General features: G+C 43.1%; 2 protein-coding genes across 4 annotated transcripts in view; both read right to left on the bottom strand.

Moving 5' to 3' along the window:
- Window positions 1-9,663: 9,663 nt before the first annotated feature.
- LOC307030413 (uncharacterized protein) lies at window positions 9,664-18,624 on the bottom strand. 2 transcript variants are annotated; one of them, XM_079666818.1, is made up of 7 exons: window positions 18,280-18,618; window positions 17,204-17,249; window positions 16,931-17,022; window positions 15,927-16,037; window positions 15,391-15,667; window positions 9,981-14,560; window positions 9,664-9,763 (listed from the first exon to the last, which is right to left on the bottom strand). In XM_079666818.1, exons 2-6 carry the CDS (start codon window positions 17,240-17,242, stop codon window positions 14,351-14,353), a joined length of 729 nt encoding a protein of 242 aa, XP_079522944.1. In that variant the 5' UTR covers window positions 17,243-17,249; window positions 18,280-18,618; the 3' UTR covers window positions 9,664-9,763; window positions 9,981-14,350. The 2 variants fall into 2 exon arrangements, with proteins under 2 accessions (XP_079522944.1, XP_079522945.1); XM_079666819.1 differs by lacking the exon at window positions 15,927-16,037 and having other exon boundaries at window positions 18,280-18,624.
- A 450-nt stretch (window positions 18,625-19,074) lies between these two features.
- LOC307029170 (palmitoyltransferase ZDHHC5-A-like) overlaps window positions 19,075-27,868 on the bottom strand; it is a 42,944-nt gene continuing 34,150 nt past the window's right edge. Inside the window, exons 11-12 of one of the 2 annotated variants that reach the window (XM_079664894.1) lie at window positions 26,363-27,435; window positions 19,075-25,321 (exon numbers count right to left, since the gene is read on the bottom strand). In XM_079664894.1, coding sequence (XP_079521020.1) covers window positions 25,096-25,321; window positions 26,363-27,435 — 1,299 coding nt within the window. In that variant the 3' untranslated portion in view covers window positions 19,075-25,095. Of the gene's footprint in view, window positions 25,322-26,226; window positions 27,436-27,868 lie in introns of both variants that reach the window. The other variant, XR_013805242.1, reaches the window with a different exon arrangement.

Below are 27,868 nucleotides of genomic sequence, written 5' to 3'. Positions count from 1 at the left end.
CGTCCGTTTTAACCGCAGAGCGAGTCACAATAGTCCGATATATAAGCATGAAGAACAAACAACCACGGCCGGATCAAGTTGTGTTCCCTGGATGAACTGAGCAGGCAGAGTCCCTGTAGCTAGCTTCACGGGGCAGCTAGCAGAGAGACAAGAAGCTAGCAGCAGCAGTCAGGAGCTGTCACTCAATGTGACCACGCCCTAATATATGCATAACTTTAAGGCTTAATATTAATTAAACAGATGAGTTGAGAAAAAATTCACCCCCCCAATCCATATTCATGAAGGGGGGATCTAACTATAGAGAGAATATGGTTTTTTGAACCACGATGTAAACATGTTTATTTCTTCTGTAAAGTTGGGCATTTTAACATGGGGGTCTATGGAAACTGCTCCACTAGATGAACTGCAGTGTGGCACTTCCGTATTGGCGTCCCGGCTCTTCCCCAGGGTTTGCCGCTTGAGCAGCCGCAAGCAGAGGAATCACTAGACTTGTTTGAGACAAGCGAGACCTGCGCAGTTGCGATCAACGTCTTGCTAGTGCGTTGCATGATGGTTAGTCATTTTGTCCGACTTGCTCTGTTATGGCTAGAAAGGATCCGTCTAGTGCAGGGGTCGGCAACCCGCGGCCCTCGGGCCACATGCGGCCCTTTAAGCCCTCTGCTCTGGTTCCCTTGAGCTTAGACAAAAATAAGAAGGATATAAAATAAAAGTATTTGTAGGACTATTTATATTTTGTTGCATGGTTGAAAATGTTTCGTATCTTGTATTTTGAGGTGATACTGTGACACAAAACGGTTTTAATTAGGTCAACTCAACTAAAATATGCGTCACATCCTGCTACGGTCCCGCGCGAGCGCCTTTTCTTGGAGGCGCTCGCGCGGGGACCCCCGGCTCGATGAGCGAACTATGGTTAAATCAAAGAAAAGTACCGGAGGAACACAGGATTTAATTCTGCGTGGACAGTTATATGCTTTCACAGCAAACGATGCTGGTTTACCGGTATGTTTGATATGTAGAGAGAAGTTGTCAACGGTGCTGCAGCCTTTACGTATCGAGGAACAACAAGGGAGAGGAAAACAGCTGACGATCTTCAGTCATAATTCAATGGGGTATGTAATTCATTTCAGAAAACACTTTTTGTTATATTCCATGGAATGCTCTTAACGTCCCGATAGCAATGAATATATTAAATGCTTTGACAATAAATACATACAAAAATTAATCTCTGGAAGCCATAGCGCTGTAAAAAGCACGACCAATCATTTTAGCCGGCCCGGCTAAAATAACTGGATGGCCTACCTGCCTGTCAGCCTTCCATCTGTGCACAAACTTATCTCGTGGCCTTGTTGATGATGCGCGTTCGTGTGTGTTGGAGGAGGGACTCTGTAAGAAAGTCTGAAGGAAGAGGCATATTTTTTCCGGTTGTGTATTTTCAAATTCTAGCGCACTCGAGCTGGTTTCTCCATTCTTACCTACCCTACTTTTAACTCTTTTTAGGTTGCAGCTATATGTTTTATTTATTTCAAAGTGGGCCCATTTTAATCATATTTTTTCCCTTCAAATGTGCAGAGGACTCCCCAAGTGCTGTGTTTAATTTATTTTAAAGTAGGCCTGTGTATTATTTTTAATTCTCCTTATCAGAATCAGAATCCCTTTATTAGTCCCACAGAGGGGAAATTTGCAGCGTTACGGCAGGAAAGAGCCACAGACAGCTTAGTGTAGCATATCTGAAATGCGTTAAAAAAAGTACTAAGTTATAATATAATAAACAATAAACAATATGCTAAAAAAGTACTAAGTTATAATATAATAAACAATATGCTAAAAATAAAATAAAAAAGTTACATAATTTTCAAAAATACAGATCAAAAACAAATCAAATCTACAAATCAAATCCTGTAGCAGTCCTTATAGGAGTTCTTTGTTTCTTATTAGAGGTTAACAGTTTTATATAATGTAATAAATAGCCTAATAAATGCAAAAAAACTGTAGTTTTTTTCTGATATAACAATAAATGCAACTTTATTAGCTATCAAGCTATGAAATATGTTTTGCGGCTCCAGACAAAAAAATGTTTGGGAAAAAGGAGAAAAATGGCTCTTTTGGTCAAAAAGGTTGCAGACCCCTGGTCTAGTGTAAAACTCTTGCGAGAGTTTGCAAGTCACATGGCTGAATGTTTACGTTTGGCAGGCAGCCTTTCAGTTACGATCATTAACATCAGTTGGCCACAGCAAATGATGGTGAGAAGCTAAACTATCTATTAATTATGTCAATGACAGGGAGTGTGATTGTTGAAATAGGGTGTTAGCGGTCTTGCTGTTCAAAGAAGAATGACAACACTGTAGATCACCAACACTATGGTTTACTTTTTATTCACAGGCAAGTCAACGTTTTCACAGTAAAAGTCCCAAGATAGCTCCTGTTGCAATAAAATGTTCACTTTCAGTATTTTACTATTATCCTGCTGCATTAATATGTATGTTGCATGTTACTGCTGTAGATGTGTTTCCGAGCGGCTCCAACGAGAGTTGCAACGAGAACGTGACGTCATATTTACACAAGACGGATCCTTTCTAGCCATAACCATAACCGACTTGCTCTGGAGGCTCGCCTACATCAGACGTTGAAATCTCGCGGGACAAAGACGCCCGCCGCCTTGCGAGCTGCGGCTCGCCTCGAAAGTAGACGAGAATAGCCGATCGCAGCCGAGGGAGGTCTCAAAAAGCTCACCTGAAGTCGTACAGCTCGGAGTCGGCTTCTTCTTCTTCTTCTCTCTGATTTTTGGCGGATTGCAAACAACTTTAAGGTGCATACCGCCACCTCCGGAGTTGGCTTGACTCGGTTTGCATTTATTAAGAATGCACACGTGTTTAATCGTTAATGTCAGATATGTACTAAGTAAATACATTTGTTCCTGCTCAAGATTAGATTCAACTTTATTGTTATTGCACATATTACAGGTACTGAGACAACGAAATGCAGTTTAGCTTCTAACCAGGAGTGCAACAAGCAGTAAAGTGAAAAGTAATGTACACAATCTACAGAATAAAATATAGAATTAATTGAATGATGAATAAACAGGGAGGGGTATGAATATACACAGCAGCCTGTGAGCAGTATGAACAGTGTGTATGAATATGCTAAGATATATAAAGTATGAAAACGGTAAGCAGTGCAAGTATAGTATAAAATATATAGATATTAATTTCATGATGATAAACATTGTGGAACAATGATGAAAAATGTGACTGGAAGACGTGGCGACGTAAAACTAACACAAAACAACAACAAACTTTTGCCGAGCAAATTGGAGAGTTTCATCAGCAGCACGGGGTAAAAACCACCAATGAGCGCTCAGCTCGAGATACCAGCGAGTCGTTTCCCATCAAGCATTTCGCTTCCGCAGCCCGTGGAGAGGAACTGCGCCGCCTCGCCGCGCCTCGCTCTCAAGAATGCGGGCGTCTTTGTCCCGCGAGATTTCAACGTCTCATGTAGGCGAGCCTCCAAACCAAGTCGGTTATGGCTAGAAAGGATCCGTCTCGTGTAAATATGACGTCACGTTCTCGTTGTAACTCTCGTTGTAATCGGAGCGGCTCGGAAACACATCTACAGCAGTAACATGATGCAACATACACATTAATGCAGCAGCAATATTAATAGAGAAACCTCAGACTTAATAGTAAAACACTGCAAGGGAACATTTTATTGCACCAGGAGCTATCTTGGGACTTTTACTGCGACAACGTTGACTTGCCTGTGAATAAAAAATAAACCATAGTGTTGGTGATCTACAGTGTTGTCATTCTTCTTTGAACACCAGCAAGACCGCTAACACCCTATTTCAACAATCACACTCCCTGTAATTGACTCTCTCGCAAGAGTTTTACACAAGACTGATCCTTTCTAGCCATAACCGAGCAAGTCGGACAAAATGACTAACCATCATGCAACGCACTAGCAAGACGTTGATCGCAACTGCGCAGGTCTCGCTTGTCTCAAACAAGCCTATTGGCTCTGTTATAGATAAGTTATACTTTACATTACATAAATAGACCAAAGTGAAAACATTTAGACCGGTATAGCCTACAGTAGCTACGGTTGAATTTATAAAATGCTAACCTGACGTGTAGCTGCTGTTAGCTTTATTTATTTTTCTGACATGTTCCAATGTTTTACTGTTTATTAAACTTTGGGACAACATTACAACCTTTTTATTCAGCTCATGCTGCCTTGAGGTAGGGCTAAAAGAAAAGCCTATTTTAAATATTTCCACCAGATTTGATCATCTTTTATTTAGGTGTATTTAAACATCCTAATCCCATAATAAGACAATCAAAAATAGACAGTCAGCCTTTTGCTTGATGTTAGTTTGTGCAGTGCTGTCAAAGGGATGCACGTGTGACTGTCATTTAATCTCTTTAGTTTTTAAAAAACCAGAACAGTACATCATTTTAAATGATCCTTTAAGGATTGTTTGTCTGAAATGCTTAGTTAAATGTTTGCAATAATACTTTTGCAACCCTGTGTTTAATATGATTAATTCACTTTTTTCTTTTTTCTCTTGTTTTTCTCTGTAATTAGGACAATTCTGGAGAAATTGATCTGCTGGAGAAGGACCCCTAATCTGAAAAGTGCACAGCGGATCAGCAGGACAGAGTTGCCATCCACCTGGATCCCCCGAGGTGCTGGAGAAAGACCCCTAACCCCAGCGGATCATCAGGACAGAGCTGCCATCCACCTGGACACCCCGTGGTGCTGGAGAAAGCAAAACGGCGATCAGGAATATCCTCCACCCAGACCTCTGCTTACTGCCGTCCTACAGACTTCTGTCTTACTTTCAGAATTTGATTTTGTATGTGTCCTTTCTTTTAATAGATATTTAACGATTATAGCTTGAGTCTGTCTGATTCCCCAAACAACTGCTTCTATATACTTGCTGCACATATAATACAAATAAACAACTCGATAAACACACTTTTGCTGATATTTGTTTTTACTGCTGATGATGTTAAATAACATGATTGATTTCCTCTGTCTCAATGATGAAAGTTATAATAATAGAAGACCTGAAGCTGCAGAGAGAGGATGGATATATTCTTACCTCTACTTTGTGTTTAGATGAAAATACAAAATTAATAATTGTACACACATTGTTTATTTCATTTACTGAGGTTTTAACCATTATTTACAACATGTGTACATAAGTAGTGGAATAATAGGATATCTCTAGGTCATTAAACTGTCTTCAGTTTAATTTTACTAATTCAAAAAATAGGTCATAGAAAATGTTTAATTGTGTATTTCAGCAGAGCGGGGGGGGGGGGGGCTGACCTGGAGCCAGTGGGACATCATCTGGGCAGGTTTAGGAGAAGAAGGAGAATATAAACTGTTATAATCAGTCGCAGTTATTAAGATTAGAACACTAATATTGTTAAAAATCAATCGATATAACATGATTTTGTTCATTTAAAAAACATATAGTTTTATTAGTACAGAAAAATGAAGACTTATTTTAAATATGAAATAATATGATTAAGTTACATCAGCTATATTTATTGAATTTGTTAACTTACTAATGTAACATTACTGGGGGCTAAAGGAACAGCTTCATCTTATTTACCTGGCCATGGTTCTCTTTGTTTCATCGCCGACGGTGATCTCCAAAAAATGTAAAAGTAAAGTTTGTGGATCCTTTTCAGCTAATTTGCTAGCAGGCTGCTGGAGCAACGCAACCGAACAGCGCGTATCACGTGACGTAAATACGAAGCGCTCCGTAGGCTAGACTGTCTCATTTCAGAGGCCGCTCGGTCCAGCCTACGTGGTCTCGTCGGCCGCATCCTGCGTCGACCGCGTACCCCTAAGGATACAACCCCTGAATTGAGACACAGCCCCAGGGTGAGAGAAGGAGAACGCTTCCTGGGTGCCTCCTTTATGATCGGCCCGGGCTGCTGATAGGCCAGCTGAGGGTGAGGGGACCCAATCAGCCGTCAGACTCAGCTGCCCAGACAGGTACTGATCAGCTGCTGATTAGCTGTAGAGAAAACTGAGGTTACCTACTGTAACCCCAGCTTCTATGAGTATTGGCGAAGCCCTCTAAGGCTATCGCTATTGGGTAATCCCCCTGCGCACCCGCGCAGCACTGAAACACTTGTAGTCCACGCCCACCCGCAAGGTGGGCCCCACCCTCGAGCTCCCTTCCGGTATAAATAGGAAAGAGACCCGACAATCTGCTCCCATACAAAATAACTTTTCTTCAGCTATTCGTGGAGCCAGTGGGGCCCAGCACACACACGCCAATACTCATAGAAGCTGGAGTTACAGTAGGTAACTTCAGTTCTATTTCATATATGGCTTCGCCCTTTAAGGCTATCGCTATTGGGTTAAGGGCGAAGCAAGATGTAGTCTGCGCCCCACTGGGTCGGCTCGGTACTAGAAGCACAGACACACCTGCTCAGATAATAGCCCATGCCTATTGCGCCATGCGTGATGGCGCATCACAATCCCTGGAAAATAGCATAACATGAATATTCTCCAAGGGGGACGAAGGCTGCGTTCAGAAGCTGCGCAGATCGTACTCCTCCCTGGCGATTGAGGTAGACTGCCGTGGCCTGTTGTCTGTGAAAATCAAAACATGTCTGATTGTACAGCAACAGGGCGAAGTGCTGGAATACTTCCCAACCGGAGAACGGCTCCAGCACGTTTACCTCTAACGCACAGGGTCGATGCGCGGGCGAATGAACCACCTCTGGACCAGCTGACGTGACCAGCTGACGTCATGCTGAGCAGCTGTATCACTGAGAGGGCCTGCGGGATGTGACACGCCGGAGAGGGAGCTGTCAGTTCCTCCACTCGCTGCCACGAGAGCCGCGCTCTGCTGGCTGAGTTTAATTCCACTCCCAGATAAATGGATATCTGAGAGGGAAGAGGACAGCTCTTCTTCAAATTCATTATGAAAACCCAGGCTTTGACATATGCGATACGAGATGTAACGTCTGTAAAGCGACTTCCTCCCTGGAGCGAGCCAGCAATAGCAGGTCGCCCAGATAAAACCACATCCTGGCGAACACATTCCAGCATCTGTTTGATCGTCAGCATGTGTTTCTCTCTTTTTGGAACACTGACAGATCAAGGATGGGTCTCACTCCCCCGTTTTTTTCCCGGGATTTAGAAAATAACGGGAGTAAAAAATCCAGATTTTCCTCCCTTTTGGAAAAAAATGCCTTTTTCAACAGGAGTTCCTGCAGCGCTGAATGGAGCGTAAGACACTGTTCCTGGGATGACAGGAGTGTTTCTTGTATCCCATGGAACTGCGGGGGGGGAAGGCTTCTCTGTGATATGCTGTAATGGTCGTCATGGTGACGAGCCTCGCCCTCGCTGCTCGCGCTTCTTGAGGCGAAAGGGCTGCGCGGGGGCCTCCACACGCTGCGTCTCACTCCGACTCTCATCATGAGGCGCGTACACGCTCAGGGGATGGATGGAGGTGTGTGCAGTGCTGTCCACACGAGGCGTTATAACGGCGCTCATGGGTTTATTAAGGCCGTGTGTACGAGGCGTATCTCGGATAGAGGAATGCCGCGAGCTCTGTAGTTTATTAACCAACAGGTTAAAACCAGGCTTCTGCAGCGAGCCTGGCTGTCTACTAATCAACAGATTGGTGGCAGCCGGCTTAATTAGCGCGCTTTGAAATGTATTAACCGACAGGTTAAAACCAGGCTTTAGCAACGAGCCCTGCTGGCTATTAACCGACAGGTTATAGGCAGCTGGTTTACACAGGGCGTGAGGCAACCCAAGGTGGGCTTGGACCGAAAGGGCTGTGCGGGGGCCTCCACACGCTGCGTCTCACTCCGACTCTCATCATGAGGCGCGTACACGCTCAGGGGATGGATGGAGGTGTGTGCAGTGCTGTCCACACGAGGCGTTATAACGGCGCTCATGGGTTTATTAAGGCCGTGTGTACGAGGCGTATCTCGGACAGAGGAATGTCGCGAGCTCTGTAGTTTATTAACCAACAGGTTAAAACCAGGCTTCTGCAGCGAGCCCGGCTGTCTACTAATCAACAGATTAGTGGCAGCCGGCTTAGTTAGCGAGCTCTGCAGTTTATTAACCGACAGGTTAAAACCAGCAGGCTTCTGTAGCGGGCCCTGACGCAGTGGCGCTGCGGGCGCTGCCGCTGGTGGCGCTCAGCCTGGAATACTGACAGATCAAGGATGAGTCTCATTCCCCCGTTCGGGCTTCTCTGTGATGTGCTGTAATGGTCGTCGTGGTGACGAGCCACGCCATTGCCCTCGCCGCCCGTGAGGCGAAAGGGCTGCGAGGGGGCCTCCACACGCTGCGTTTCACTCCGGCTCTCATCATGAGGCGCGTACACGCTCAGGGGATGATTGGAGGTGTGTGCAGTGCTGTTCACATGAGGCGTTATAACGGCGCTCATGGATTTATTATGACCGTGTGTAGGAGGCGTATCTCGGACAGAGGAATACCGCGAGCTCTGCTGTTTGTTAAACGATAGGTTAAAACCGGCAGGCTCCTGCAGCGAACCCTGCTGGCTCGTAACCGATAAGGCATAGGCAGCTGGCTTACACAGGGAGGATATGTGAGAAACATTTGTTCCTGATGACTCAGTACAAAAAGTTGGAAAATGAACACTCTTTATTTTACTTACAACCCCCAGAACGTCAGAACCGGCTCTGCTTCCTCGGAGGCTCTCGTGGAGCAGACCAGGAGCGGGGGAGCCTCACTCCCCTTTGACTCGCCGTCGGGAGACGCTGTCTCTGGGGTGGCGGGGGAGCGGAGACGTGGGACGGAGTCCCTGCAGCCGCCGAAGGGCGAGCCTGACGCCGCTGCGGCTGCTGTGAGCGTCTCTCCTCCTGCCGCTGTGGTCAGGTTGGACGCTGCAGCTGCTGCGGGCGTTGGTGCTGCTGTGACCGCCCAGCAGGCTGGAGCCAGCTAACGTGCTGGCGGATGTCGTCCACCTGCTTTTGCTGCCGTCCACGTGGTCGAAAGCCTGGACGGGTCAATCGTCCACCTCGGCCGCAGTAGCGAGACCGTCCGCTCTTCGCTTCCTGTCGGCCGAGGGGAGACGGGCACAGTGTGAGCATGCGACCTGCTGGCTGAGAGCCGTGTCCGTGTGCTCTGACCCCAGGCAGGGTTCGCACATCGTGTGCTGGTCGTATCTCATGATGTATCCTGAGCCACATGAGGGACAATCTCGTACACAGTTGTTGCTCATAATTGACTTTGTTTAGTGTCTCTGTGCTTCAGTAACGCTGGCTGAAGAAAAGAGGGAGCAGATTGTCGGGTCTCCTTCCTATTTATACCGTAAGGTCGTATGTGTGATGGGGTGTTATGCAGAGGGGAGGAAAACAGGACACAGCAGATTGGGATTGTGGTGGAGATGCTGAGCAGTTATTTAATTGTTGCGTGTAATTATTATTATACTGCGTGCTTCTTAGTTATTCCATCTTTTGCTGTAACATGGATCTGTATGTAACTCTATATTTACTTGTTATCTAACACACTTCCTTCTACATCATACACCATCATTATACATGGTGTATATAGGATATATATATATTTGTATACATATCTGTACGACGACGACGACGACGACGACGACGACACATCCATGTAGCTATTATTGACTCAGAATGAAGCACAACTTCATGTCATACAATACATTGACTTTATTTGTAATTGTGTAAAAAAATATGAATATTGATTAGCAAGCAGGACCTGCAGGAACAGAGAATGGTGATGGATGGAGCTGGGAAGAGAGAAGAATAAAGAAAACAGATCAACTTTATCGGATATTAAAAATTCAATTTCAAAACAAGTTGCCGCTCCTACAGTTTTCTAGTATGTAAAGATGATTCCACATGACCAATGCAAAATATCACACTCAATACATGTGTGTCTCTGGGGGGTGCATTGTGCCTTTGATGTATATAAATAATATACCATAACCAAATAATATTACGTACAGTGGAAATCAGGTTGCCAGAACAGGTCAGTCCAGTGTGCATGTTCCTCAGGGTCTCAGCAGTTACAGGTGAGGTAAAGACAATAAAAGAGAAAAAGGTCAGTAACAACACTTTAAAGTAACAACACTGAATAATTATCTATTTTAATAATTTTCTCTCAGTAATCACTCAACTACTGTCTTTTGTTAAATATGTTCTTTATTCTCACGTCCAGGAGAGAAGCTTTAAAATGAGACTAAATGGAGTCTCTGAAAAGATTCAAATGGGATACTTTAATTAAAAAAGGCGCGGTAGTGTTACAGACAGAATATTGTTCCGGCAGAAAACAGCTGTGATCTGGTTCTCCTGAGCAAGAAGAAGACAGCGGATCTCTCCTCCGGCGCTGCTATATATATCCTCTGCTGGCTCCTCCCCGCCAGCCGGCTCACCTCGTCTCCAATGTCCGTTATTGCATTTAAACAGAGGATAGGTTCTTTTCACATTCAATATATGCTTAACACGCCGTTTCTCCTCATATTCTCTTTCATCACTTTTCATTTAACACATTCTAAACGGTGTAATCAATACTCTAAACAATACTTCTCGGCTCGTTTGGTTTCCGGTCATTCCGGATGTTGCCACATGCTACTCTCGTCTGTAAACAACAATGTATTCAAACAAACTGTACTTTCATTTAATATTCAACATGGTAGTATCTCGACATCTATCGTTGTAGTGTTAAATCAGTAGGTTTCGGTTTTCACCACACCAAGTCATTTCGCTTCTCAATTCACCTCTTTAGGAAATCGTATATTAGCCACATGCTACATGCTAACCGTAGATGAAGGATTTTCAGAATAAAAGCTTAACTGCTTGTGCACAAGAATTTCTGGTTTTTCAGTATAAAAGAGCGTTTAAACTGACGGTATGTTTAAGCTACATTATAGCATCAAAACATTGATTTTAATTTCTAACACTTTCCAACAAACAGATTGACTCACTCTCACTATCATCACAATGAAACACGTCCAGAAGAATGTCATGCAAAGCTGCCTGCCTTCCTTCCTTCGACTCTACCTGAACTGCCTGATCTTTTAATGTTCAATGTTAACCATTTGTGCAGATAGCATTAAGTAGAAAATATGCTAATGTGGCGTTAGCCTACCTCCCGCCCCCTTAGCACCTGGTGGAGGGGGCGATAGGCTACTCTTCAAATGTTTCACAAAATACTTACCATCATAACTACTCTTACTGTTTAACATTTTGGTTTACTTCATGTTAAGGCTAATACAAATGACAAGGCTAAGTAATGTAATGTAATGCTAACTAACATGCTCGCTACTAGCTAGGTAGCTAACTTGACTATGTTCCATGCAAAACATGTATATTACCTGATATGTTTGGTCCAACGACTCCTGGTCCTTTCATAAGACGGGAAGCGATAGAACGAGCAAGTGGTATGATCTCTTTTGTCATTACAACCTGGTACAAAGCACACAGGCATCTTGTAAAAGTGAATTTATTGGAGCAATCTCTTATATTTATTGGAGGGAATAAATCAGTCTTCTTCTTCCTCTTTGCTTTGCGAGTCGCAACCAGTCTTTATCGCCTATGACATCACTTACGCGACGCAGAATGCATTTGGGATTTGTAGTCTTTCTAGTTGCGTATATTTCATAGTCTTATATTTCAACAGTTTTACGACAAACTGTGACTTTTTTTACATGGAAATGATTGTTTAAGATTGACAAACATCATATGTGTCATTCGTGGCACAATTCAAACGCGATCAAAAGATAACTTTTCTCTCTCCATTGACTTCAATGTATAATTTTCCGCTTCCGGGGTCCCATGGAGGCTCCCGGAAGGGGAGGGACTTCGCCTCTCCATACGAAATAGAACAGGGAGAAGGAAAACAACAAGTACCGCCTGCCTGGCACGTAACTATGGAATCAAATTAGGGTCAATAATATTCACAAATTATTTCACAGTCTGCAGTTGTATATCACCTTTTGTGCGCATGTGAAAAGATTTTGTGCATGTGTAAAAAAGTTTTGTGCACACAGATATAATTTGCTCGTGTAAAAACATGTTGCAGCTGTAGAAATATTTTGTGCGTGTGTGAAAAGTTTTTGAAGATATAATTTGCACGTGTAAAAAAGTTTTGCAGGTGTAGAAATATTTTGTGCAAGGATATTTACAACAGTGAGGTTTCACAAAGTCTGAGATACGGACACACAAATTTCCTATCTGTGTGTGCGAACCTGAAGTTACAAGCTACAAGCTGCTATTTACGAGTACGAATTTTGACCCTGTTTTTACGCCTGAGTATGCTAGCCAATCAGCACGTTGCCCACTGACTAGCCAATCGGGACGTAGCCCACTGACCATCCAATCATAGGACACAAGGTTCTAACGCGTTCGTTTTGCTGACCTGCGCCACTTGGAGCGTGCTTGCGGGAGTCAACATGGAGGAGCCCGAGGCGAACTCTTGTGGGACACAGGTGGGTTAATTACATGCTACCACGGAACATGCCACTACAGTTTTAATTAACTGACGTTATATCGTAATTAACTAAATAAATCAAGACAGCTGTGCGTGCATCCCGGAGTTACTTAAATTGTATATTTAACGCTAGCTAGTTGATGTGGTCTTTGCTAATACTACTTTGTGCCACCCTCCTTTTTTGGGCTCAGTACTATCCCAACAAAGTATTTCCATTTACCTATATATAAAACAACATGGTAAAGCAGTAAAATACAGCTCATCTTTAAAAACGCAAATGTCATTTATTTGATGTATTTCCACAACCTCTTGTTGTCTTTGAATGCAGCCTCTCTATCCCAACTCGAACAGCTGACAAAATTCTGGGTAGGGTGGGAAATCCCTACAGACACCTTGAAGGTCCGAGTTGTGAAGGGGGCGTACCTGAAGTCTTCCACATGTTTTGGCACATTGCATGTACCTGGGCACTTCCAAAACTATGAGGACTTTTCCAAGCATGTGGAGAGCTGCATTGCAACCTATGTTACAGGCTTTGGTCTAGTTTAGATACTGCTCATCAGTATGATTCTGTTGCAAAAAAAACATTGTTTCAGTGTTATGGAGCTTCTGCTTTTGTTCATTGGTGTAAAAAGGGATTTTGTCTTTGGTATTCTTTTACCTGAAAAGAGATCTCCATTTTAAGAATATCGACTCACAGAAACGAAACCTTTTGAGATTATTACTACTTCATTTGTTCCAGTGGTCAGCTCAAAATTGAACTTGAACATGACATTTTGTGACAGATACTATAACCTTTGCCTGGTACTCTTTTTGTACTGCATTTTGTTGGAAGGGCTGTTTGGATTGTGCCATATGTAGTTCTGGCACCTGGTTCAGGTAGTTGTAACCAATGGCATCATTCATTCTGTTAATAGAGTCAATATTTAGAAAATGGTCTATTACAGTACTTGTTATTGCTGATGTATTTACTTGAATCCTACAGCTCTTGTATCCAAAGATTCTAAGAAATAAACCATTGACCAGTGACTTTGGATGTTTGCTTCATTTCAATTTACCCACATTTTACATTTTTCACAACAATCAAAATGTGAATTATTATATTATATACCTTAAAATGTTCTGCGGCTAAAAAAGTAATTTCCATTCATAAACCACAGAACTGATCATTTGCTGTGTAAACATTTCCCCGGGGACTATTTTGAATGCAGGTTGAAGTCTCTGAAAATGATTTTTTCAAGTCGTAGCGGAATGAACAGAAGTCAATGTCAGGATGAAAGGTAGGGACATTATTGTGAGTTCTAAAATAGAACATTATACTACTACTGTAGTATCTTTCATGTAACAAGGAACTGCATTAGCTAGTGGAAAGCCATGTTATTCTAAGAGTAACATTTCAGGTTACTACAAATAAAGTAGGCCTCTAAAATTGAAATACATTTATTTTCCCTTTTCAAAATGAGAATATAACAGTCATGCCCTATATATATATATATATATATATATATATATATATATATTCCATCATCCTCTACCCAACCACCCCCACAAAAGTACCACGTATCTCCAGATGTGTTGGTGTTGAATGTTTGTGATCAACTGAAGGATGAAGTGTTACTTAAATTCTTCTTCAGCTAAATAAACTCTTTAAAAAGCCTCTTGGATCAGCTTGAAAAGTAGTCGTCACAAAGCTGAAAACAGGCTGTTTTTCTGACTTTGTAGAGATACGTGGTTCTCACAGGACAGAGACAAAGATACAAACACATGATGATCTTATAGAATATGATGCATTGATGGAGATTAAACTAGCCAACAGGATATAAAGGATTTATATGCAACTAATTACTGAATACTTCTTCCACTGCTGAAAGTTAGTATGCATTGTGCCTTATGCTTCCTGACTTGATTCAAGGACACCCTCTATGTAGTGAACTACAGCACTATAGATGTCTGCCCCAAAACACAATGAAGGAGCAGTAGGATTAAAAAGTTGATTCAGTCCTTCCAGTTCTTCGATGCCCAGGGGAGATGCCAGTTCAGGAACCTGTACTCCAATTTGATCCATGTCTGCAATTTCCACATCTGGAAAATGGATCCCCTGAAATAAAAAAGTAATCGGGTTTGTTAAAATAATTACATGGGATGACACCCTAAAACAGTGGTCAGGAACCTTTTCTAGAAATCATTTGGCTCCCAACAAATACAAATTCTAAATTACTAATACAGTCCATTATTTATTATTAAATTATTTCCACCCCACTGATTAAATTGTTGTTTTGTCAATCTTGACATGAATACTAAACTAGATTTCAATCACTTGACATGCATTACTGAACTTTAATTTATTAAGCCATTTATTTAGTTTAAATGTTATCCTTGTACAGACTAAATAGACTAGTGCACTGCATATTCATTGCAGTTTTCAGGTGTTAATTTACCAGTGAAAGAAGTCAGCATCTTTTTTTCCTGCAATATTATTTTTGAGGCCTACAAATTCAAAGAAAAATAACAACAGTAGTTGTTTTCATTAGTTTTACATTTTTGGGATTGTGGCCTATGTCTTTGTATATCAACAAAACTATTCTATGCAACTGAAACTCAATGTTACATTGTGTTGCATAGCCCATTGTTGGCTTTGACACAAATTGTAATTCTGCTGTAGCCTGATTATGCATATGGTTATTGCTGTGTACTATTGGAAGATGCCTGGTAAAGTGAAACACAGTGGTCCTGGTAGGCTAAATTCCAGTTCCCGTGTGTTGCATTTTCATTATAATATTAAGAACAGTGTAAGGATTTTGTCAAATAAACATATAACCAAATACTAACATTGTTATGACTTCTAAAAGAAAGCAAGGTGTGCTAACATTGGCTTCCTCCACAATGGTGAATAAAACACAGAACTACAAAACAGTTTTTCCCCTTTACCTCGAAGTTGTCAGGAGGGCTGACAGGGCTCTGACTCTTCCCGATTTCCCACAGCTGGTTAGGAGTGAGGTTACGTTCTGTTCGGAGTGAATGGTTATTCCAGCCATCTGTGAATGTGTCAAGATCTTCCTGAATTCGGGGCAGAAAGACATACTGAGCACAGAAAAGGTGTGTGCAATTTGCTGGGTCGAGCAGGCCATCCTCCTCTAGGCTGTGGAGCAGATCGTAATAAATACTTGACACGACATTCCACACGTCACGCCACAGGCGCTCTATCCTGAAAGACAGTTGACAAAAATAAATGAATAAATGCAGTCCGTAAACAATTATCACACCTTTACGTTGCAAAAAATGCAAATAGTAACTCAATGGATTTTTCCCCATCCCTAATAACACTAATATGTACATTAATCTCAGCAACAACTTTTAGCACCATAATTAATGGCAGCACGTCACTATTAAGCGATACACTAGCAAAATATATTTTGACCAAAGAAAGCTTTATGACAGAAGCTACAACCATACACTGATATTACCTTTGATTATGAACACTTTTCCCTGAGATGATGCTTCCCCTGCTGCACCCACGAACGTCAAACATATGTCTGGCAATGTCCACATTTTCCACACCTTGGTCTCCTCTGACCCTTGACATGTACAACCATACAGATACCATGTTAAGTAATTTGACAATGTGAAATTTGAATCTCTGTACTCTTAGAGCTGGCTGTATCTCCAGTTTTCTAAGTACAGCTATAGCCATTTAACAAGCTTCACTATTGGCTCCTGGCTAATCCCCCAGGGAACCAGCAGTTTTAAAGATTTTGTTACCACAGAAACAAGAGGTTTTAGTATGAGACTGAAACATTCTTTATGGGCACATCACTGGAAAGACCTACACATAATATTGGGAATATGTCATGAGGTCATGTAAAGTAATATAAACAAGGAATGAATAATCCAATCTCATTCTAAGGCCATCCCCATAAGTGTCATCACTGGTAAAGTGTTGTTTCAGAAATGACATATAGGGGGTGCTAGGGCTTCCTGGGCCTTTGCTTAATAGGCACTATATCCCCAACTATCAATTTACAACTTTTCTTGTAAAACTTAGTGAAAAATCTGTTGATCATGTAGGCCTATAGACCTTTTTGAAAAGCAGCCATTTTGACATAAAATAGTAGGGTAAACACAGGTGTTACCAGTGATACTAATTAATGTTCTGTTCCATTCAGATCAAACAGTCAGGGTGCTGCTATTGTGCATGTTGGCTCACTGGAAAGGCTCTACTGCACTAAATAGAATGGAACCTTATATCAACTTAATTAATTTAACCTGTATTTACCTGTTAGTTCATGTCAATACGGCTGCCGTGACAAAAGTCTACCTTATTTTTATAAAATGGCCTAGACTGATACAAATCAGTGTTCTTTTAACTGTATCAAGTGCACCTGACATTTTTCTTCATATTCAGTATTTCCAATAATCCAATGTTTACATGTAAAAAAAAACACACACAAAACAAGAAATAGCCTGTTACCTGGATGGAAATCCGTGTTTGTCCACAGCCTCAAGGAAGAACTGCAGAGCTGTTGAAGCCTTGTTGTTATTGGCTACTTGTAGGTACATGATCTATGAGAGCATTTATAGAAAAGAAAAAGTAAGCACCACAGAAACACAGTACTCAAATAACCTATTAATGAATTAAATACTGACCCCATACTGTATGTGCGTGATAATTAACTTTAAAAAATGGCATTTAATATCAATTCACTTTTGGTCAATTGTAAAATAAACTCCAGGAAGCACTAACCTTTCTTGAAAATCCATCAATTCCACCAAATATTACCATACCATATCTGCAAAATAAAAAGGTATTAATTGCTTGATGTATCCACACCACATCTTGTCCCACCAAGTCCTTTGATGATTGAAATAATCTTCGTGTCCATCGCCAGACCCCTTTTTGTGGTGTTGTGCTGAATAACATGATGTGATCGGCGCCTACATAAGATGACCCGCACAATGTATAGTGAAATGTTTATCTTTGGCTACAATACTGCTTGTGTTTACATTATATAAAACAAAGCTGAGGAAGAGCATTTATTGTTATAAATATGTTATTTGTGTCCTAAATATTGCTGATTGGTCTTTTAAATGAATGAAGTAAGGCTAATTTTGGCCTGAACTCGAGCAGTGAGGCATGTGTTTCAGGTTAAAGCTTTTGAAGTTCTGCCCTTTTCATGCAAAAAAGTATAATGTATGGACTGTAGAGTATATGAAAAAAATATAGAATTATATTTAAACAAATAAAATAATTAGATTGATAATAATAATAATAATAATATGATTGATTGATTTTTAAGAAAACATGAATCGCTCATCGTCTATTGCAGCGGGTTGTAAGGAGCATTTGTGTTGAGTAGGCCATACAGTTATTTATTATTGATTATGAAGATCGTATGGTTAGCCCACTTTATCGTTCCTTTTCTGTTCACTTATTTTCCAGCTGACGTGAACACAAGTCGGATTGGAAACTGAACCTTTTCGACCTTTGGCTAACTAACGTTACGTTACCTTCCTCTCCATATTAAATGCCCGGGGCATTATGTCAGGAAGCACCCGACAAAAGTGTTGCATTAATTTCTTTAACATTAACGTTACTCATTCAAACGGCACAACAACAACAACAAACGTTAATTTAGCCAACAGACTGTAGCTAGCTAAGACAATAGCAAAGACCACATCAACTAGCTAGCGTTAAATATAAAATATAAGTAACTCAGGGATGCACGCACAGCTGTCTTGATATATTTAGTTAATTACGATGTAACGTTAGTTAATTAAAACTGTAGTGGCATGTTCCGTGGTAGCATGTAATTAACCCACCTGTGTCCCACAAGAGTTCGCCTCGGGCTCCTCCATGTTGACTCCCGCAAGCACGCTCCAAGTGGCGCAGGTCAGCAAAACGAACGCGTTAGAACCTTGTGTCCTATGATTGGATGGTCAGTGGGCTACGTCCCGATTGGCTAGTCAGTGGGCAACGTGCTGATTGGCTAGCATACTCAGGCGTAAAAACAGGGTCAAAATTCGTACTCGTAAATAGCAGCTTGTAGCTTGTAACTTCAGGTTCGCACACACAGATAGGAAATTTGTGTGTCCGTATCTCAGACTTTGTGAAACCTCACTGTTGTAAATATCCTTGCACAAAATATTTCTACACCTGCAAAACTTTTTTACACGTGCAAATTATATCTGCAAAATATTTCTACAGCTGCAAAATGTTTTTACACGAGCAAATTATATCTGTGTGCACAAAACTTTTTTACACATGCACAAAATCTTTTCACATGCGCACAACAGGTGATATACAACTGCAGACTGTGAAATAATTTGTGAATATTATTGACCCTAATTTGATTCCATACGTAACAGACATCATAAGGCTACTCTGCAAATTTAGATGTATTCATACCAGATAGCGCCACTGATAGATTAAGATGTGCTATCATGAATAAGGATACCAGGCTATCAAATGTCATCAAGGTGAAATCCTTCTTTACCAGCTACTACATTTAAATGTTCACATTAAAGATCAACCTAATGATGTGTAAACAACTCTTAACATCAGTTGGTTCCATTGTTTCCTAAGGTGTGATGTATATAAAAGAGGCAACACAATAATATTATTTAAAGGTTAGATTTAGTGTCCACTGTAGACCTACTGTGCAGCTGATCCTGGATCACCCTGTCCCAGAAAGCTTCATCAGGACAGTTATTGTTTGTGTCAACACATCCTCACAACCATTTAACACATGTCTCAGACCAGGAGTCTCTCTTATCTTTTAACTTCATCATAAAAGCATTTCCCAAGCCACACCAAACGTGAATTCCGCTGATGTTGTTTCCTTTTTGAATAGTTAGTGTTGGGGCCACTGGCTTCATTTCTTTCTTTTTTAAAGGAGAAGCCATATTCCTCTATGGTAGAACAGAGTAAACGTCGTATAGATAACTACTGAACATGTAGAAATAAGGCATCTGTTCTGAGAGGTATTTACTCACTTTCTTTTTTATCAGGATTCTAAAACTCAACCATTATTTTAAGTCAATATTAAAACTCTTCATTTATCAACAGCTATATATTTCTATATCAATTCATATCAAACCATTTCAAATTAAATAGGTGACATAAAAAACACTTTAATTTTCAAGGCAGTTGCTTAGGAATGAGTTGTGTGTGTTGGGCCGAAACATGACTTCCTTGTTCACTTTGTCTCCCGTTTGTTCACAGACCACACTCAGTGGCCAGTATAATAGTAGTGCATGCTGCGGTCTGCTATGAATGCCACTTAAAAAGAGAAATCCACATTTAAAATCACATCACCCTGTACAAACATGGAATCATATTCACATCTAAGAGCAAATCAACAGACGGGGAATCAGCAATTCGTTTTTTTTTCAGTCACAGTTTTCATGGCTCTATATAAAGGCGAGTCCATTCACAACATCAATGGAGAGGTTCATGTGCTGTTCCTTCCAGCCCATAATACAACACCACGTTACTGACTTCAGGCTGTGGCCGCAGATCATCACACATCACGAAAACACCTTTGCTCAAGGTCCAATCAGATCACTCCGTCTGCTGGAGGCTTATTCAAAGTACACATCACATTTAGTTTACACTGAACAGCTCCACTGTGAGAAGCTCTCCAATTTCAGTTCAATCAGGTTCCACACACTGTGCTGCATCATCATCATCATCATCATAGCGTTCAATGATGTTCAAAAACTGAGTGTGGAAATGATGGAAAATAACACCAATGTGACCCAATGCAGCTTCAGTGTAAAAGTGCTGTTGGGTAACAGTCTAGGTGTCAGCTCATAGAGTCCTGTTGTGAACCCGGAAATGTTGAGTACCCCAACATTTTGTGTTAGAAATGTAGCATTATAGCTTATGTGGACAATAGTTAAAAAAATGGCTTGCCCGATGTTGGAGTGGCTTTGGAGGTTACGGAGGATGCTTAATTCATTTCTGACATTTTCAGGATCCAAATTGGCATTTTTAAGCATAAATTGGCCATACTTCTACTACAATAGGCACGTTCACACCAGAGTACTTTCCCCCGTACTTTTCCCGTTTAGTTCCGTTAGTACCCCTGATGTCGCGTTCACACCAAAAAGAGTACTGAGTGCCGGGAACTTTTACCCCCATGTTTAGTGCCTGCTAGAGAGGTGGTACCAAAAAAGTACCAATTGCTATTGGCTGGGCGAATTGCAAACCACGGCCCGTAAAACTCTGAAAAGTTTTTTGAAGCCGCCATTGTATTTGCTGGCATTAGCATTAGCATTAGCCCAGCGCACTAAAGGAGAGAAGATCTCTAGTCATTCTGAGAAGTCTACTGGATTCAGGTCTGTTCTGCTACCCGCAGTGGGCATCCCCTGCAAAGGTTCGGATGTGTTACACAAACAATTACCGGTTGCCTTGTCACAGACAATCTGCTCGACAAAATATGTTTGTCTTTTTTGTTTGCCTGCGTTGATGGTTCTTCAGGACTGCTTCTTAAGCTCTAATCACACTCTCGCAGACTTTTTCCAGTGATTCTAAAAGTAGATGACAATGTATGTGTGTCGATTAAGAGGAAAAGATGCCTGGTTTTTTTGTTGCTATTACTGTCAGGAAATGTACAACCTAACCCTGGTCCGCCCAGTAGTAGTAGTCAGATCGCTGCTCCTGCTGATTTTAAAGCTAGGTCTGGGTTGGGTTTCATCCATTTGAATGTGCGCAGTCTGTTAGGTAAACTAGATTCTGTCCGCATTTGTGCAAGCTCGACTGACGCTGACGTCAGTGTTTTATCAGAAACATGGCTAAATAAATCTATTTTGGCCTCTGACATTGCCTTAAATGGTTATAATGTGTATCGTTCCGACTGGCCTAATAAAGGTGGTGGTGTTGCCATTTATGTTAAGAATAAGTTCAGTGTATCCACATTAGTTTCCAAATCTATCAGTAAGCAATTCGAATTTTTAGCCTTAAATATAGAAGTGGCAAAGGAGCAACAGGTCATGGTGGTGGGCTGTTACAGACCCCCCTCAGCTGTCAAGGACTCCTTGTCTTTGCTAGCAAATCTTTTATCGCAACTAGACTACAAGGAAATAGTGCTACTTGGTGATTTTAACTGGGACTGGTTAACTGCAGTTTCAGAGGATTTTAAAAACCTTTGTATCTCTTTAAATGTTACTCAGATTGTTGACAGTCCTACTCGCCCTAACATTAAGTCCCCTAATAAATCCTCCCTAATTGATATCATTCTAACTAATGTTCCCCATAAATACTCATCTGTGGGAGTATTTGCGAATGATTTGAGTGACCAATGTGCTGTAGCCACAATTAGGGACACTAAGGTCCAAAAGGCTAAACCTCGTATTATTATTAAGAGAGACATAAAACATTTTGTGGAGCAGGGTTTTGTCAAGATCTGTTTGGGTTTGATTGGGGAAAAATCGATCTGTGTGCTGATGTAGAAACTGCATGGTCTTATTTTTATCTTGGTTTTAAGGAGATCATTGATAGACATGTACCCCTGCGTACATTTAGAGTAAAGGGACGAGACAATCCTTGGTTTTCTGCTGAACTGTCTAGTCTCCTTCATGAGAGAAACAAGGCCAGGGCAAAGGCTAGGCAAACAGGCTCAGAGGTAGAATGGCTGCGTTTTAGGCAGCTAAGGAATAGCTTCACTTCACATGTCAAAAGTGCTAAGTCGAAGTACTATTTGTCAGTTACCACAGAAAACCTAAATAATCCTAGGAAATGTTGGAAACCCATCAAATCGATATCCACCGGTGAGATCCGTAATGAGCTACCTCCGTGCCTTACCACAGCATCTGGCTCTATATCGGACAGGGCTACCATGTTAAATTGCTTTAATAAGCATTTTGTGTCTTGTGGCTCTCAGTTTGATTCTGTCACTAACTCTGCTGCTGTGAACACCCCAATCCGTGACTCTGAACAATGTGGTCTGGAAAGCCCTTTCAGTTTTACTCCTTTTACTGTCAATGTTGTTCTTGAAGCATTATCTAAGTGAGATCCTAAGAAACCGGCTGGCCCGGACAACATAGAACCTTTCTTTTTAAAGAAAGCTGCAGATTTTATTGCTCCACCTTTTACTACTCTTTTTAACCTCTCCCTCAGCACAAATGCAATTCCAAAAATATGGAAGTCAGCTTATTTCTTGCCTTTACTAAAAGGAGGGGAGGCAACTATTTTAAATAACTATAGGCCAATCTCTAAATTGTCAGTTCTGGCGAAGGTGCTCGAACGCCTAGTGAGTGAAGTAAAGGAGTTTTATGTAAAAATGATATCCTGTCTAAACATCAGTCAGGTTTCAGAAAGCAACATAGCACCATCACTGCCACAATGAAAGTGGTGAATGTTATTACGAGTATCTTAGACAATAAGCAGAGTTGTGCAGCTCTATTTATTGACCTTTCCAAAGCGTTTGATACCGTCGATCATCGCATCTTAAAGCAGAGGCTACTCAGTATTGGCATATCCAGCCATGCAGTGGGGTGGTTTGTGAACTACCTCTCTGAAAGTTCTGAGTGGTTAAACATGGCTAATGGTGTTCCTCAAGGTTCTGTTTTAGGTCCACTTTTATTCTCCATATATATCAACAGGTGGAAATGTGGATGAAGCTACTTTACATTGTTATGCGGACGATACCGTGATGTACTGTGCAGGTCCCTCCATTCAGGAGGCTGTTTTTAAATTACAGTACAGGCTGTTTTTAACATTATTCAGACTCAGCTCGCTGAGCTTAAGCTTCTTTTAAATGTTGATAAAACCAACGTAATGCTATTTTCAAAGGCTAAAAAGACACCAGAGCCTGTTTTAGATATTGTTACTATGCAAGGACAAGTACTTGAAGTGGTTACGTGTTATAAATGCCTAGGAATATGGCTTGATGATTGACTTTTAAACTTCATGTCAATAACCTGCTTAAAAAGCTGAGGGTTAGAATCGGTTTATTTTTCAGAAACAAGTCCTGTTTCTCACTTGAGGCCAGGAAAAGGCTAGTCACTGTGACCTTTTTACCTGTGCTGGACTATGGTGATTTGTTGTATATGAATGCACCTGCCTATTGCCTGAACAGGTTAGATGCCGCCTATGACAGTGCACTGAGATTTGTCACAAATTGTAAAGCACTTACACATCACTGTACCCTGTATACCAAGGCAGGTTTGCCATCACTTACTGTAAAGAGGCTCAGTCATTGGTACACGTTTATTTATAAAGCTTTGTTGGGTAAACTCCCGTATTATATCTGCTCTCTGATAACGCAGAAAGTTGCAAGCAGCTTTTGTCTGAGATCGCATGATGTAGTATTGTTAGATGTGCCAAGAGCAAGGACTGTCTTAGGTAAGACAGCTTTTATGTGCGCAGCTCCACTTGCTGGGAACAATCTTCAGCAAGAATTGAAACAGAGCAATCTCTTTCCTCCGCATGTTTTTAAAGCTAGGCTAAATGAAATGCTCGTTGATACTATGGGCACTTGTAAATGTCTATAACTATGTAAATGTATCCTGTAAATATAATGTATGATGAGGAGATGAGGAGGTGTCGGCGTTCTGGTGTTCTGGCGATTTACTCGCAAGGATTCAGTAGAAGCTGCTGGGAGTCCCAGCAGCTTCTACTGAAGCCAATCCCCAACTCCGGGGACTTCCGGCCGGGGACTTCGCGAGGCAGTATATGCCGTGAAGTGGTTTGCGGCCTGTCAGTAAACCCAAAGCAGAAGAAGACAAAGTGACGTCAGCGGCTCATTTGCGTAATCTTCCCTCAGGGAACTTATTCAGGTGTGAACGCGATTGGTACTTAGTGCCCTGGGGGCACTAAGTGCCGGCACTAAGTAATTGGTGTGAAAGCGGCTTATGTGGGCTGATTTTGACAAATTTGGGTCCATTTTTAAGTTTTAGTGGACTCTGGATCATTTGTATTGGAAACATTGCTTATTTGTTGGAACAATAATTCTTCACAGTAGAATTCATAGGTAGAGTTTCAACTTGTGCCCTCTATATCCAATTGTCTCTAACACTTCTGATGGTAGTCAAAATCAGCCCACCCAGAGTACAAATATAGCCACTTTCTGGTTAAACTTCCATTTTTGATCCTGAAAATGTCAGAAACGGATTCAGCGTCCTCAATAACCCCCAAATCCACTCTAGAATTCTCCAAATCGGCCAAGCCTTTTTTAAACTATTGTCCACATAGCAATGCTAATTAATGCCAATTAACGCAATTTATGCAAATTGTGCAAATTGCCCAACATATTATCCATCCGGCAGTTTGTAATTACTGGAGGGCCACTACTTCATTTCTAACATGAAACTTTGGGGTACTCAACATTTCTGGGTTCACAGTGCTGGCAAGCAGACTGTAACGTTACAGTTGGCGGGGGTCAGAGCCCTCCCCCTGGCAGTGGGAATGCATAATGTAACACCTGAACACAGCGAGCAGACTGAGAAGGTTCCTGCGTGCTCCAGCATCACGTGACCTGCACAGGAAGTGCGGTGGATCCAGTCTAGCTCCACAGCCAACCAGCAGTGAGATCTGGTTCCTCCTCAGACCCTCAAAAGCGGTTTCTCTCCCTCAGAGGGGGAGGAGGCCGCAGAACCTCCTCTTCGCTCCTCCAGGGGGGGTCTGGTGGCCGCTCACACAGAGATCTCGTAGGTGGTGCCCCCGACGCCCGTCACCTTCTTCACCCCGCCCCCCTGAGGCTTGTGAGCAGGACTGTGGGTCAGGGTCGAGCTGGGATAGGCCACTCCGGGTCGGGCACACACGCTGATTGGGTGAGAGGGAGAGGAAGGGGCGGAGCAGGAGGAGAAGGGCTGGCCGCCATTGGACCGACTCAGAGGCTTCCTCTGGATCAGCTCATCCCTGAAGGAGGAAGGACACAGAGACAGTGTGAGGGGCAGGAAGTCCAGAGAGAGCTCTGTCCTCCCACACAGAGAACACAGTCTCTGCTGCACCCTGAGGAGACCCTAACACCATCATCACTGCACCCTGAGGAGACCCTAGCACCATCATCACTGCACCCTGAGGAGACCCTAGCACCATCATCACTGCACCCTGAGGAGACCCTAAATCCATAATCACACTGCACCCTGAGGAGACCCTAACACCATCATCACACTGCACCCTGAGGAGACCCTAACACCATCATCACACTGCACCCTGAGGAGAGAGACCCTAACAGCATCATCATTTACTCAAGGACTGTACTTTATACATCTTTTCTTTGTTCTACTTGAGTATTTGTCATTCTATGAGTACTTTTGAAACTTTAAGTAGAATATATATCTGCATATATATGTATATATTTATGTTTTGAAGGACTGGAGCCTCCTGCTGTGAATGTGATCAGGGTATTCCTTCATTAAGAAAGATTTCATAAGTAAATAAAAGTGTGATGCGGAAACATTTTTGTATCTCAGTATGAAAGTTAAAACCATATTTTTATTTCACTGATTCAACACAGATCATCTGAAAAGTGGATTTCATGCAGCATTCAAACTCAACAAGTAATCACAGTGGAGACACAATGAAATGACCCTGTGCATGGGGGGGACAGTGAGCAGGGGAAGACAGGAACATGCAGCGACAGACAGACCAGGCGCCTTCATGCTAAATGTTGTCTGTGTCTGGGGGTGACTTGTGAGAACGTGATATTAAAAGTACAGAACAGAACACATGATGCACTGATGATTCCTATGATAACGCAGCATCACACATGAAAGCTCAGACACATGGAAGACAGGCAAAGGGAAAGAGAGACAACTCACAGGAAACCTGGCAGGAGGAGGAGGAGGAGGAGAGAAGGAGGAGGAGAAGCAGGAAGAGCAGTCAATCAGGTAGTCAGCTGTTGAGGCGGGCAGGTGCAAACCAATGGTCCCGACAAAAGGCGAAGGTCATACTCACTTTGGGGGCAGCATTACTCCTCCTCCTCCTCCTCCTCCCCCAGCTCCTCCCCCTCCTCCTCCCACCCCCGCCGCGTTGGCCCCGGCTGACGCTGAGGCCTTACGGACGAGCCGGTACTGCATCTCTGCTGCGGCGGCGCTGGAGTAGGAGAGAGACTTGCCCAGGGGCGGGGGGTGGGGCGAGCGGGGAGGGTGGGTGGTGGAGGTGGAGGAGGAGGGTCCCAGGGGGGTGTCGGTGGATCGGGTGCGGTAGGGATAGGCATGGTGGTGGGGGGGCGCGTAAGGGCCGGCAAAGCGGGGAGGGCGGCTGGTGGATGAAGAGGAAGAAGAGTGGTGGTGATGGTGGGCGTGGTGGTGGTGGTGATGGGCGTGGTGGTGGCGATGGTGTGGGGGAGGCGGGGCGGCAGAGGACGGCGGAGCAGAGGTGTGATTGGCTGGCAGGGGGTGAGGATCCCCCAGCAGGCGCTCCCTGTCTAGGGGAGGTGGGGGGGAGGAGGATGTGGTGGAGGAGGAGCGATGGAGGAAGGGCTGGTGGTGGTGGAGGTGGGAGGAGCGGTGGTAGTGGTGGGGCGACTGCATCTCAGCGTCTCTCGGGTGAGACAGGAAGGGGGAGGTGTAGCCGCCTGCTGCCGGCGTACAGGGTCTCCCAGACGGAGCCTCAGGGGCCACCACCACCCCTTTGTTGAAGTCCTCTCCATCTGCCACCAAGCTGTCATACGAAAGGCTCCCGTTGCGGGACGGGTGGTGAGGCGGGGGCGTCTGATTGGCTAAACTCTTGAAGCTGGCGGAGGTGGTGGTTGCCTCGGAGAGGTGGGTGGTGCCGGCCGAGGTGTGGGTGGAGCTGGATGAGAAGGAGGGGTACGAACGTCCACCGAGGGTGTAGCCAGGGATGCCCCCCACCTCTCTTCTCCCCTCCCTCCTCTCCTCCCCAGCTCCAACCCCCGCCCCCCCCACAGCGTCCCTGCGGTCCAGGCTGGGCTGGGAGCGGAAACCGGGCTGCTGACTGGCCTGGAGGAGGGAGGAGGTGGAGGAGGAGGAGTCCTTTGCACTGCCAACACTCTCTCCTCGACTCAGCTGGAGGAGGGAGGAGGATGAAAAGGAGGAGGAGGAGGAGGAAGAGGAGGAGGAGAGGGAAAAGAAACAACAAGCAGCTGAGCAAGGGAGCAACCTGGAGTTGAACTACTTCCTGCTGTACTTCCTGGTACAACTTGCTGCAGCCTGTCTATGAACCAAAACACAGAAAAAGGACCACATCGCTCCAATTATAGCAGCTCTACCCTGGCTCCCAGTAAATTACAGAATCTAATTGAAAATACTTCTTACTTACAAAGCGCTTAATGGTCAGGCATCATCCTACCTAAAAGATATTTGAATCCACTATTGCCCCTCTCGGGCATTACGTCCAGAGTGCAGGTCCCCCAAAACCAGATGAGAGCGTTCAACTAAGCTCCCTCTCTCTGGAACCAACCGTTTTTATTTGGGAGTCAGACCGTGTACAAAATATTAA

This window comes from Notothenia rossii (genome assembly GCF_949606895.1).
Source record: "Notothenia rossii genome assembly, chromosome: 1".
Lineage (NCBI taxonomy): Eukaryota > Metazoa > Chordata > Actinopteri > Perciformes > Nototheniidae > Notothenia > Notothenia rossii.
The sequence above is the reverse complement of the archived record's forward strand: the minus strand, read 5'-3'. Positions and strand labels throughout refer to the sequence as shown.

What these genes read in the sequence shown, in the direction of transcription:
- LOC307030413 (XM_079666818.1), bottom strand. Translation starts at nt 17,242, where the DNA reads ATGGTAATATTTGGTGGAATTGATGGATTTTCAAGAAAG. An exon ending in AAACACGGATTTCCATCCAG is followed by an intron (nt 16,038 to 16,930) that starts GTAACAGGCTAT and finishes GTACATGTCAAG; the next exon opens with GGTCAGAGGAGACCAAGGTG. An exon ending in GCCCTCCTGACAACTTCGAG is followed by an intron (nt 14,561 to 15,390) that starts GTAAAGGGGAAA and finishes TTTTTATTTCAG; the next exon opens with GGGATCCATTTTCCAGATGT.